General features: G+C 33.4%; 1 protein-coding gene across 1 annotated transcript; it reads right to left on the bottom strand.

The window, feature by feature from the left end:
* Positions 1-5,539: 5,539 nt before the first annotated feature.
* LOC148305948 (fibroblast growth factor receptor substrate 3-like) lies at positions 5,540-13,629 on the bottom strand. The gene is made up of 3 exons (XM_088265833.1): positions 13,533-13,629; positions 9,809-10,030; positions 5,540-7,985 (listed from the first exon to the last, which is right to left on the bottom strand). Exons 2-3 carry the CDS (start codon positions 10,026-10,028, stop codon positions 6,856-6,858), a joined length of 1,350 nt encoding a protein of 449 aa, XP_088121959.1. The 5' UTR covers positions 10,029-10,030; positions 13,533-13,629; the 3' UTR covers positions 5,540-6,855.
* Between the last annotated feature and the right edge of the window lie 543 nt (positions 13,630-14,172).

Below are 14,172 nucleotides of genomic sequence, written 5' to 3'. Positions count from 1 at the left end.
AGGCATAATCAAGATGTAGATGAAAATACCTACGCTTGAATCATAGACAATAAAATGACGTAAGCAGACAATTTTCAACACTATCCGATTTATTCATCACACGTTTTTTTCAAATTCATTAAAGATGGCTAGATATCTACCAATCATAAAAAAGGATATAATTTTTTATTGGCGAATCGTCACCATGTTGATTTTATGTGCGACAAAACGCAGAACAATTTTTTTTCGGGGCATTTAGAGCAAAGTGCTTAAATACAATTTTAGAACTTTTTTTATCAGATATGTCCGCGAATTCACAAAAATATGTAAGGTCGTTCCTCACCACCTTATACAGAAAAATCATCATATTCTTAGTATTAACTTTTTAGATCCATGTCTAATACCGATATATGAACTTGATAACATAAAAGAAATTATATTGCCAATTTTGTTATTATTTTTTTTGGAAATTTCTCCAAGCATGATGCAACGAATTGCATTTATATTCATTTTAGACACGTGTGATACAAAATGACGATGACAAACTAGAAAAAATATGTTTGTCTTACTGAATGAGGGTAGGATACAAAAAGTGAAGGGAGGCCTAATATTTTTTCATAAATGTTTACAAGGTCAGACGGCAATACTGAAAACCGCTTATAAAATATTATAACCCTGCACTATTGTAGAGAAGAATATTTACCCTTTTTCGTATGATGAATATCGCAATGCAACCCGAAACGAATGAAGAACGAAATAAGACTACATGCTTGAGATAAAACGAAGGGAGATTTTTTCTAGACGGCAAACTTAATAGTTTTAATTTTCATATGCAATATTTAAATAATTGAAATAGGTAATTTTGTAAATAAAACCATCAATTCTAAGTTATAGTGGAATTTCAAACATTTGTTGTTCTGATACATTTTTTTAAAACCATTGACTCGTGTCAGCCCGCCCACATTGCTGTAAGCTTAATAATCATCATTTGAAGTTCGTCTAAAAAGGTTTTTTTCATTTTAATTCTTAAAAAATTCGAATATAATTAGTACAATTCATCCAAATGAAAGTTTTGCAAAATCAGATTTTCCAGTACTTGATTGAATAACTTTTTTTTTGTTCACGAAAAACTATATCCAGTATGAATAGTTTTAAACAGATATCCACAGTATTTAATGTTCTTTAAAATCACTCCATTTTTTTATTATTTTGAGATAAATTTGTAATGTAGCTTTTTAAGTTAATTTTATTTTGGCGTTAGTAACTTTTTTAAGTGGATAATTCTGAGACCGCATCCAATATGCTCCTAATATTTATAACTACACTTAACCTTGAGCTTAGTTATCCCAGTCTAAACTGTTTTCTTTTTATAAAGAAGGGTAATATGTCCTTGGATAAACCCTTTGGTTACGATAAACCATTGGAGGCTATCACAACCTAACTTTTAAAAATTGTTTGAATAAGACAGGATTTTACACACGACGGTATTTTAAATGCAAATTTGCAAAAAAAACTTACACCAACAATGTATTTCGTACACAATACTGTATCCAAACTACACAATTTTATGCGAGTACAGATCTACAATCCCAAATGCCCTAGCTATCCCCCTTTTCCTACTATTTTATCTCCATTTCATATATTATTAATGTACTTCATTCAGAGCTTATGTCACCTGTGTTCCTTCAAATATATTCCACCTATACATCCGAGAATCCAAAACGTTAGACTAAACATCTTGCCTTCATATAGTTAATGACCGAGTCAACACCACGTATATCTGGTCGGTGCTCTATTTAGAAGAAGGTAAATATATAAAAGAGTAAATAAATAATAAAAAGAAACAATTTTTAGATAATATATTTTATATGTTTGGCTCAATACATCACTTATGTTATAATTGATTCATTAAAATGATTTGTACACAAAATCAGTATAAAAAAATAATAATAAAAAATAAAACAAAAAAAAATAGCTGTCTTTTATTTTTCTGCATATAAAATCAATTTTTGGCTTGTATGTATAACTAAGTATTTTTTTGGTAAATATTATAAGATAAGTTTGATTCCAAGTGCATATTGGGAAGACTAGCCGGGCGAATTAAACACCCATAACACAATTACCGCAGTACTCACATGTCTGTGAGCCCCTAAGGCCACAACAGTGCGCAGTGCATATCCCATTCATGAGCTGCCGGTACCCAAGATTCAAAACAAAAAATCTTGAGACAGAGTATTCAGATCGTAATAGCTTTTGGCTAAAAACGAGATTTATTTATCCAGTGTAAGATGCTGACATATGAGTGAGCATCGAGGTTGAACATGGCCAGTATGAAATAATTTTGCAATCACAATTTTTTGGTAAAAAAAACTATTTATATACGGATACATAATTTCTAAAATGGTAATTTTCTTCCCATTTAAAATTAAAATCTTTGGAAGGAGTTCGCAAATGAAATATTACAGTTTGATAACCCCATATGTATTAGTAAGTGAAGAGAGATCTTATTAAAGCTCTAAAAACTTTGCACTAAATATAAATAATATTACGTATGAGATGCAGCAGTTGGTGCAATTTGAAAATATGCACAAAAAAGTTCATGATTTTGTCAGGCAAATATATCAATGTTTTTTCTCCTGTCCCGAAATTTGGTGCAGAAAAAATTTCAATTATCTTTAAACTAATGTAAAAAAAATTATTGTCTCAAAATGCCAATGAAAAAAAATTGACAAGCGGTGGCAGTCAAAACATGACAAATGTACAGTGTAATTTTATATATACATGTATAAAAATGACTTATCTAATGCACATTTCCATAAAGTCTATGAACATATATGTATATCTAGGACACTGTAAACACCAAAAGCAACATCACGTTCCATAGCGACAAACGAAAGGTACACTTAGTGCTTTTCCGCGGGGTTGTCCCTTAACATTTAAGTTAAGTCTAAATTTTTAGAAAATCCTAAACTTACAAACAAAAAATATCAATTTGAGCTGTGGGTTTATGAAAGCTTTACACGGGACTAGTAACACTTTGATACCTTAGTGATGTGCGCATTAAAGCCGAAATCTGTTGAATTCAATCAGAATTTTGAGTTACTAAAAAAAATACAACATTGATCAAATATGAAATTATCCATTTACAGGTCTATAAACATGTACAGCAAGATTTAAAAAAAACTAGTAGTCCTATAATCAATCTTAATTCCAATCTTTATTACAAAATACAATAAGTAAGGGAATGGGTCTAGATTGTTAACAAATATAAGTTTAGTTTCAACACATCATTCATTCTCGTATATATAATACATACTAACATCATACACAAATAAAATTGCTAAGAGATAACTTCTGTATTTTTAAATAAGAAATTTCACCATGATTGTTATTTAAATATGACATGTTAAAACCAAGCTCGAAACCTGCAAAAGAATTGTAAAAAAAAACTCATATGATGAATATTTGGAAGCAATACAATACAACTATCAGTTGCCTGATTACAGGATATAGGAATTACAATTTTAAATTTCATATTTGCACCACAACAAAAGGTTTGAAAATTTATCAATATATTTAAGAATAACTATGATTTCTGCATGCGTTCAAGAGAAAAATTCTTGTTTACTCAGTGATTTATGCGTTTAACTGAAATTTCTTACTTAATGAGAGGAAAAAAGAAAATTGTATTTGCAGGAAAATATTATGCGTGGCTGGAATTTTAAAGTGGCAATGTATAGGATGTTGAATAACTCAATAATTAAATTTTTTTTTATTGGCATAGCACAATTTGTTTTTCCTTGGTTATGAAAAATTATAACTTAATAATGTCTACCTCTACCGGTATCTACGGTTTCTAAAAATTATAACTTAATAAGGATGCGGTGCAGTGTTCTTGTAATGTAAATTGGAATATTGGCTTTTAGATCAGCAAGAGACTGTGCTCGCTTTTCAGATAGTTTGTTGGCATGGAATGGCTAAATGGCCATAAAACAATTGATAACGATATCTACTCACTTTTTGGTGCATATTGACCCATTACAAATTGTAAATGTCTTTACAAGGAATCAAATTGTACTGAAGAATGTTAAGAAATGAAAATGGTGGCACCTTTATTGATCTTTCACTTCACTATGGCTCAATCTATAGTTTACACTATAAAAGTATTTATGCAAGTTTTTAATGGAGTTATGACCTATATCTACATTTATTATTAATGTAAAGGAGTATAATAAATAGGCATTTAATAAAATAAGGTTACTCGGGTTTCCTGACAAAATCAAATTTTGTATAAAAATTGAGTGCTATAGTTTAACACATTACTTTATAAAAGTAATATTGAAAATTAATTTGGGATAAATGTAAAAATAATAACATATAAATAAAATTGTAAAGACTCTGTCAAATACACTGTGCGGTGTTTAAGATTTAAGGAAATAACTATTTTTACAAGCATTTAGAGGAAACATTGTCATGGCACATATAAAACATTACTAGGAAAAGATATATCGGCAAATCTCATATTATATGTGAGGACTATAGAAAGGATTAGTAAATGTCCACTGTGAGAACAGGTCAATTACAGTAGGCCCTATAAAACATTGTTTCATCCCTCAAGGTATCACACGAGATTCAGGAAGAAAAGGTGGGAGATAAGTCAAGAATATAATGTATTTGTTACCAAAGCAAATAATAATACTAATACTAATACAATCCGATGATGAGTAACAGGAATGGAATTCTTATTCAACTGTCGGAGAGTATGGAACAACCAAATTGTCCCAACAAAATTAGTTCCAAAGGAGTATGAATGAAATGTTTCATTCGCGTTTGTAATAGAGGTGCCGTTGATATAAATTGCAGTGATATATGCGGACTTCTCCGCATGGTTGATACGCTCCGGATGTAGAGCACGCCCTCAGTTTGATCACATTTGATAAAAATTACATTTTTATTTACAATACTATTAAGTGAATTTTTGGTGAATCAATATAGTCACTCTGTCATGTGCAAAGTCCCGGTAAAAGCTCTCAGTAACCAAACAGTCATAAACTCTTTCGGGATATTAAATGTAAGTGAGAAATATTGGGATAGAGGTGAGGATAACCAAAAACACTTTTATTTTATAAATAACAAAAATGTTAGTTACTGGTATGACGAATAATACACACTCACTGTGTTTCACTGTGCAAAAATAAAACCTATTTCATAAATTCCAGTGATTATATATATATTTTTTTCTGTTATTACTAAACAGTATTGTACCACACTGAAATAAATTGTGCCAACAATGGTATTTGATATCCTATTGTCATGTAATTGTACGTAAATATTTTTTCTTTAATTTCTAGGGTTTATTCATTTCTTATACAATAACAATGTTAATATATTCTATATTTTATAATAACATCAATTTAAATAATAATTTCAATATTTACATACAACTTGATTGGAGACCTCACCAAGAGGTTATTATTTATTGAAAATTATATTTACCCTTTGGAAAGGAATTTTAAAGAATACTTTATTTTTAATGGAAAATTTGCATTTTTCAAATCAATTTTTATTTTTTGCTTAACGCGTTCAAAGAGTCAACAAAAAAAGTGATGAAACAGCATCTAATATTCATTGATTTTATTATTTAACACACAAAGGTGTTAAAACAGGGTGGAATTTTATTTTGTCAACAGAAAATAAAAGCTCAATTAGTACAAAAATATCATAGATATTTTAATTACAAAATTTACTAAAAATACACCACCGAGGTAACATTATAATATGTACACATAAAAATGGCACTATATAATTTGCTTGCATACATTGAAATATCACTGACTAAGTTATATATGTAATATATAAAATAGTAATTACATTCATTGTTCTGTAAGCGCCGCATTGGTTCTCCCAGACTTCTAAAGCTGCTGTACTCTTAATCACTAAATAATGACACATAATATATGAACACGTTACTACTCAAATTCTTTGGTGTAATTCAATGCCTAGAGTTAAAGAAATGTATCTTAATGATTAATATTCGTAATTTCTTTGGCCCTAAGGTGTCCAAGTGTAATATAGTGGTCAGGGTAGAAGCTGCTAAAAATGTATTCAACAGAAGTTAGTAGATTATTTTTAATGTATATAATGAGAGCAGTAATTAACTTGGTAGATGGTAAACAGGAATAAAAAACAACGACAAAAGAACTTAAAAACTGCTAAAAAAAGCTTACAGCCTTACCTATTCATTTTGGTTAAGGCAATGGATGTAGTACTAAAGGGTCATGTAACATGTCATATCATGTTGAGTCCAAACGGCTTTTTAAAATAGATACATACAATATATAAAGCATGTAACATCTCACCAATTGGGAATAGAACAATGTGACTGGCCTATAATATAAAGCTCAACATGTATTTCACATGTAAACTACTTGTACAGAAATGTAACATATAACAACCATCTTTCTTCATTAAATATTTTAAATACTTTCTTACTCACTCGGCAATTCCTTCGCAATATTTAGTAAAACATACATTAATATAACAGTACATCGATTGATCTATCACGAGTCTATATGAGATATATGTATAAAAATATTTTATCCTAAGTATGTACATATTATCTGTAACTGGTAAATTCGTAATAAAAACGAGTACCAATATTTGGTATAACTGATAATTAAAAACATAACTAATCACAATAGCACAATTTCACTTACGAAACTAAATTTTGTCACATGTAAAAATAAAAGTCAGAAGTCATCTTCGTCGGGGCTGTCGCTCGGCTCGGACAACACGAAGCTTTCGTTGTTTGGAGAGGAGGTGCGGGGGAGCGGGGGAAGAGGGCAGAGCCTAACGCTTGAGCCCCTTCCACCACCGCTATGTGGTCGAGCAAGCGGGAATGGCCGAGGAGTTGTGGCGCGTCCGGCGCGAGCCCTCCGTTTCCACCTGCGTACCCTGAGCCACTGACTTCAGAGCCTCCGTCTTGTTGATATCTATCATCGTATAGCCGATGGCTGACTTTCTGGGGCTGGACGGCGGCAAGAGAGCTATTTTATCCCCGTCAGTGTCCGCCGAACTTTGCAGATCCAGAATGGCATACTTAAATCTGATGTTGGTCTCATTAGGGATATGAGAAATTTCTTGGGAATGAGCGCCCCTAGATTTGCTACGCTGACTGGTTAGTAATCTCGGTACATAATTCACTTCGGTCAGTCCTAAATTGGCGTAGTTATGTCTCGCACCGTCTTCGAACACATCGGGGAATTGATAGTTTCCGGAGAGGGCGGGTGCACTGGTGGGAGTTTGGGGCAGTGGATGGGTGAGCGCGGCCGCCTCGGGAATCCTGCCCGGGACTAGGTTCATGTAGTGGCGGTCGTCCAGCTCTCGCGCCATGGCCAGAGTGGCGTAGTGCTCGCTCGCCGTGCTGTGCGTCGGAGACAGCGGAGCATTCTGCTGCGTCTGCGCCATCAGGTCCTCCAACCCTATCAGGCTGTCTTCGTCGCTCTGCGCATACCTCTGGTTCTGTAAAGTTTTTCTCAAATGGGCCAAATCTCCATTTACATCTCCCGTGTTGGAGTAGGAGTGGCCGGGTAGCTCGCTTTTAAATCTTCTATTGTTGTTGTGCTCCCTCAAAGGGGAGAAATCTCGGACCTGGTAGACGTTGGTCACGTGAGTGCCAGCGGAGGGAAGGGGCCCGAGGGGCATGACCTCCAGGATGTTGGCGCTGGAGGGAGATCCCGGCGAGTGCGCCTCGGGGCTGAGCGGGCCGCTGCTGATAGAGTCGAGGCGGATGGCGGCGGGAAAGTGCGAGGAGGGGGCGGGCTCCAGATAGTCAGGGGAGTAGAGTGGGGGGCGCGGAAGGGTGCTCGGGGCACGCGTTCCCTCTAAGCTGCTTCCGTCGGGGGTATTGTTTCTCCCCTGGATACTCTGCTGCAGCGTGTGGAACAGTTGCTCCGCCCTTCGGCATCTGAAGGAGTATATACCCTGACCGGTGGAACTACGTCGACCTGAAAGTTAATTGAACATTTTATAATATCACCGCAACGAAACTACTTTAGCTGGCAGACTTTAGGGTCTGTGGCTCTTTTTTATTTGTTAAAAAAATTTTTTTTTAAGGGATTAACCCACAGAGTGCTTGTTTTGTATGGCTTGTTTGCAAATAGAATACTAAGGAAGGTTAATGTGAAAAACACATCACAAACATCCAGACCAATTGATAATAAGTCTTTGATTAATTTATTTTGATCATATATCAGCTTCTAAAAATAAAAAAAAAGAATTGTTAAATATAGGCATGTAGATCTATTTTGTTTTCATATATGTACTATATCCTTTAAAAAAAGAGCATAGTATTACCTACCATATATCAAAATAATCCCTTCTTTTTTTTTTCGACTAACGATTTTTCGACATACAATAAAACCTTTGGAACAAATCAATCACGTAAGTAGAGAACTTACTGTACTCTTACAATACAAACACAAGAAGCTCACCTCGCCGTGCCAACGTGCCTACTTAAAGTCAATACCCCCTTGCACCGGTGTATACCCATCACAACTCACACAGCATCCTCTCTAAATGCGGGAGGTCTTTTTGTCACTTGTATTTGATTCTTTTTACTAGAAAATCTGCTGACCCCTGGGCTAGGTGAATTCAACTGTTTAACCGGATCCACGCGGCTCGCATAACCGTATGTGTTTTCACAAAACATGCCCCATACGCGGCTGACATAAGCGTATGTGTTTTTACTTTGCTCCAAGTTTCGAACCTCAGTTCAACATGGAGGGATTTTTTCATGGTGTGGAACTTTGGATAAAATAATACGTCAATCCTTGGCCTTATAACATCTGTTTGTAACATCACAAGGATAAATAAAAGAACAGATTCCTGATTTTTCTTGAGGTCAGTAATTAGTCCCTGCCATAATCATGCCCTATATCTGTCTCACTCTCGACGCTACGCATCGCCAGTGGGTAAGAGTGACACACGATGCGTGCTTTGATTTATTTATGTTATGATCTTATTTGTTTATATTACGATTTATATTTCAAGAATAATGTGACACAAGTGTATTATAGAGTACCAAAAAGGCACAATGAATCCCATTGAACGATTTTTTTTAGGAATATAAATTGTTTCTTAACCTTTTAACCGCGTTAACTTTGTTCCTGAGAGACAACCGTGCGCGGCGATATTTCGCTGTTTTTTAAATGATTACTTTCATAATGTATTTAGTTAAGAAATAATTTATTTTCCTAAACAAAAACGTTCAATGGGATTCATTGTGCTTTTTTGGTACTCTATAAAACACTTGTGTCACATTATTCTTGAAATATATCATAATATAAACAAATAAGATTGTAACATAAATAAATCAGAGCACGCATCGTGTGTCACTCTTACCCACTGGCGATGCGTAGCGTCGAGAGTGAGACAGATATAGGGCATGATCATGGCGGGGACTAATTACCGACCGCAAGAAAAATCAGGGATCTGTTCTTTTATTTATCCTTGTGATGTTACAAATTATTAGTCAGATATTTCAACAGATGTCATAAGGCCAAGGATTGACGTATTATTTTATCCAAAGTTCCACACCATGAAAAAATCCCACTAAGTTGATCTGAGGTTCGAAACTTGGAGCAATGTAAAAACACAAACGCTTATGTCAGCCGCGTATGGGGCATGTTTTGTTAAAACACATACGGTTATGCGAGCCGCGTGGATCCGGTTAACTAAATACATGATAAAAGTAATCATTTGGGAAAATACCGCCGCGCACGGGCGTCTCTCAGGAACAAAGCTAACGCGTAATAAAAAAAAGACTTACCAGATTCGAAGCTGAAGATATCTCTGTCGAAGCCGTAGCGCCGGAGAGTGCGCAGTGGCCAGCGAATGGGATCCTTTCCAGGCGGGTAGAGTACGATCTCATTCTCTCCTACCTCCAGCTGTCCTCCCCACAAATCGTCCCCAACCTCGTCGGTCAGTATGACCCGGAACACATTCGGGTGGACGTCGTTGATGTCCTTACGACTCTGGACACAACCCATAGCTATGGACAAAGAATGATATGTATAAGTTTTGTACTGACATTTTTTGGTGGAACTACATTTTATAGAATAAAAAAACAACTATGTAATTTTTTCCATAATTATTCGGACTGATGATGTCGGTAACGACGAAACCTGGTTGCTGGTCAAATAAAATTCACGTGGAAAAAAATACATAGTTGTTATTTTATTCTATGAAATATGATATATAATTTTTTTAATCAATCAATGATTTGGAAGTTATTTAAAATCAGTAAAAACATATTCTGGGGCTGACATTGATTCTGATCATAGCTCAGTTGTTATAAGACAAAAAAAATATATTAGAGAATTAAAAGATACAAAAAAAACACTATTGGGTTCAGAAATAGCTATGGAACGTAAGCCTGGCATCAGAAATTAATAAAAATCCTTGATAGAAATGGTGAGATTAATACTGTACAGTAGAACCCAGGTAATCCAAACTAATTGGGGCTGTGGCCTGGTCGAATTCGGAAAAGTTCAGATTGTCCGAGAAATTTGTAATACAGTACAAACATAGTACCTTTAGACTGCAGTAGCTATGTTGTATGCGTCCGTTAAAGCCGAAAGTCCGTTATATAAAAATAGGTTTTAATAAATCAAAATACATATTTTTAATCAAATATGATCACTGCATTTAGATATAAATAAAAAATACAAAACACAAACAAAATTCTATTTGTTGTCTTCGGAGACTCGTCGTGAAATGATGTTGCTGTTTGATATCGACACGCTTGCTTTCGGTAATCTCGCTTTCAAAAAGGAATCAAGTTTTGTTTGTACTTTTGAAGTTTTGAGACATAATATTTGATTATCATGGGTGCTAAAAAATGTTTACATGCGGCGACACTTGAATTTGAGCATGTTTAATATTAACAGGGCGTTTTTAATCTTTTACATTTCACCGGATTTTTTGTCCATTATATCCGAAGTTCGTTAAATAGAGGTCCGTTATATCGAGGTTTTACTGCATGTTGAAAATTATTTACCAACATGAAAGTACTGGCTATTCAACTCAATCAGTACATATATCACTGACAAAAACACACTGGATTTTGAATACAGCCGAATGTCCATACATTACAATGAAGAAAATTATTCATTAGGAATAATGTATATATTTTATTGTTAAATTTATTCGCATACATATCATCAGCTTTATCTTAAACTGTCAATTCCATCTAGAGTTGGTGTACATTAGAAAATGGAAACATTATAATTTAACCATCAAATGGAATATATCAATTCCAAAAATACACTTAAGTGTATTCACACATACATATGGAGCACAACAAAGTTAATCTTTAAAGAGATGGGTATGTATAAAGTAAATGTTGGTAAAATGTTCTAGAACAACTATTACATTCGAATGTTCTGGATTTAGCTTAAATTCTTTGATTTTTATAATTTCATGGAATAAAAGGGCAGGTAAAGTATGTTTAAACGGTTTACCATTACGCATCTAAAATTTAGGAATTAAAATTAAAGTACACAGCTGCTTGTAAATTTGTAAAAAGGGTAAAAATCTTTCAATGGATATTGCTACGTCATATTGGGGACTATTTTTTTTAAAGAATCCTAAAATTGCTTCTTGTAAACAAAAAAAACCTGTTTCAAAGAATTTTATGTTCATTATGTAGAACTCAAAATAAATGATTTTTGTCAAGTTCTATGTTCTCATTAGTTAAAATATAAATCATAAGTATACAAAATAATATTCTCGCTTTCCAGCGTTTCAAAATTATTTAAAATGAAAACTCACCATTAAGACAAAATTCGCTTGGAAAAGATTAACTATTGGATCGGTTAAAAACTAGTTTACAAAACCTCCTCTTTTAATCAGTCTTCTACTTAACACCATCTCCCAAACCCATTATTTACCTTCACTGTCTATCTGATACCTTTCTTACCGTACACATTAATGCCAAACCTGCGCAGCACACGTATTGCGTATCACTAAAAGTTGATACTAATCATTTTGAGTGACATGCAAGAATAATAGGCGTTACTAAGAAAAACATTATTAAAGAACCCTCCTCACATTTCCTTTGTCACCTGAAGAAGCTTCCCTGCTTTTAGGGTGAAATTTGATAAGGGAGCTATCGATACCTAATCAGAGACTAATGGATAATGGATCAATAGATGACATACTTATGTTTACATTTTACAGCAAGATTAGTATGGACGGCACGCAAAAGGCATCATAATACTTTACCAAATAAGTGAAAACTTAATCATTGAAGATAAACCATTTTTTTGTTAGATCAAAAATAAAACCTTACAAACCGATTGCAAACAGCGTAACAAATCAAAACAGAGCTTAATGAAGATATTGGAAAGAATATCAGCCTTCAAACAGTCCAATATTGAATGAACAAGGATTCTTTACAAGACGGCCAGCATTAAAACTATTCTCCTAAGAAAAAAAAGTGGTGCATTGAAAACTGGGAGAGTCACCTTTTCCCACAAATTCAAATTTAATCTCATTGGACCGGATGGGATGACACTGGACTAAAAAAGGTATGGTGAATATAGCGGATTGTAAAACATTCCCCATGTGTTATGGTATGGCGAGCCATTCGTGTGATGTGTAAGTATATGGTGTTGGGACCAAAATAATACTAGATGAAACTATGTGAAGAAAACTTAATTCGCTTGGGTATAAAACAATTGTTGATGAAAGCGTTATATCCATATTAGATGGCCTTACAGAACTAGTTTTGGATCCCATTTTTTTTAAATGATTATCCGCTGGTTTATGGATACGATAATATATAATAAGATAATAAGACCTTGATTTGAAGTATTAAATAAAGTCATGAGAAATTTCCTACTAATCTCAAAAATTCCATTGATCCTTATTTTCGGGGAATGGGTTTTCTAGTAAACATATTTCTTTGCTCATTCTCCGTTAGCATGTAAATATTTGCAAATGAATATATTTGGGTGTTGACTAGGCAGAAGATTTTAGAATTTAACTGATAATCAGAAGAAAAAAATCTTATATAATTTATAATTAATATATTTACTGATTCTAACAAATTCTTTTGCAATAAAATGTATGATTGATTGAATTTTAGTGGTCTATGCACCAATAAAAAAACGTAAATAAGAAAAAAATATATACATATATAAAATAATAATAATAATGCACCACTAGAAGATTGATCCGTATACAATAAATAGTTATAATTTGTGTCGCGTTTCGCTGGACATGATAGTAAACCGATTACATTGTTGCAAATTTGTGCAAACTAAAAATAAAAGAATTTATAATACAGGTGTGTAAAAACCAACTGCTATTAATGGAAGTATAATTGCTCAATTTTTTTGCCAGACATAATCAAAGTCGGAAAGATAATGACGTTCTTTCATTCTTTGTCATATCACTGATTATTGTTATCGCTCATAGTATAATGAACGGTAATAATTCGGGAATCACCTATAATATAAGTTATATTAATAAATAATAATAATACTTACCTCATTAGCTTTTAGGACCCTCGAAATATATGTCATGAGGATATTTAAAATACATCACAACACATTGGCCGTATCTTTTTGACATTTTCACAATCACAAAATTATATTTATTTATTTAGTTGGATAACATGTCCTCGTACTCAGTGATTTGGTGGGTGTTCATTTATTGTACGAATTATTAGATTTAATTTTCTTATTTTTGAATAAGTAGATACTTTTTTTTAAAAACACCTAAATATTGACTACATACGTCGCGTACATCAATGTTATTCTTTATAAAATATTATTCCTCTATTAGAATGCATTAGTTATTGGTCATGAGTTGCAATAATCGGCGGGTATGTAAGAAGAAATGCATGAATGTAAAAAAGGCAAAGAGCGTTTGGAAAGACAGATTGATCGTGTCGAGTTGAAATCCCGTGGTTAATGTCGCGGACTGTTGAATCAGAGTTTATCATATCGAATCCACTCTACCACAATTTAAAATCTTTTTCTAAAAATGAGCTGCTTAGGCTCACAAAAAAGTATGAAATTGAAGTATTTTGGTACATAAAAAAATTCTCTTTTATCAAAAAAAACGTAGCGTTCTACACAAACTAGTTAGTTAGTAAGTTAAATATGTTACAGTGTTTATGTAGAA

This window comes from Brachycentrus maculatus, unplaced genomic scaffold (genome assembly GCF_059751285.1).
Source record: "Brachycentrus maculatus isolate JH-2025_06_01 unplaced genomic scaffold, ASM5975128v1 h1tg000258l, whole genome shotgun sequence".
Taxonomy (NCBI): Eukaryota; Metazoa; Arthropoda; class Insecta; order Trichoptera; family Brachycentridae; genus Brachycentrus; species Brachycentrus maculatus.
Note: the sequence above shows the minus strand (reverse complement) of the source record. Positions and strands in the feature narration are given on the sequence as shown.

Coding starts and splice junctions, on each gene's coding strand:
- LOC148305948 (XM_088265833.1), bottom strand. CDS start 10,028: ATGGGTTGTGTCCAGAGTCGTAAGGACATCAACGACGTCCACCCGAAT. Junction 7,986..9,808: donor TATCTTCAGCTTCGAATCTG/GTAAGTCTTTTT, acceptor ATTAACTTTCAG/GTCGACGTAGTTCCACCGGT.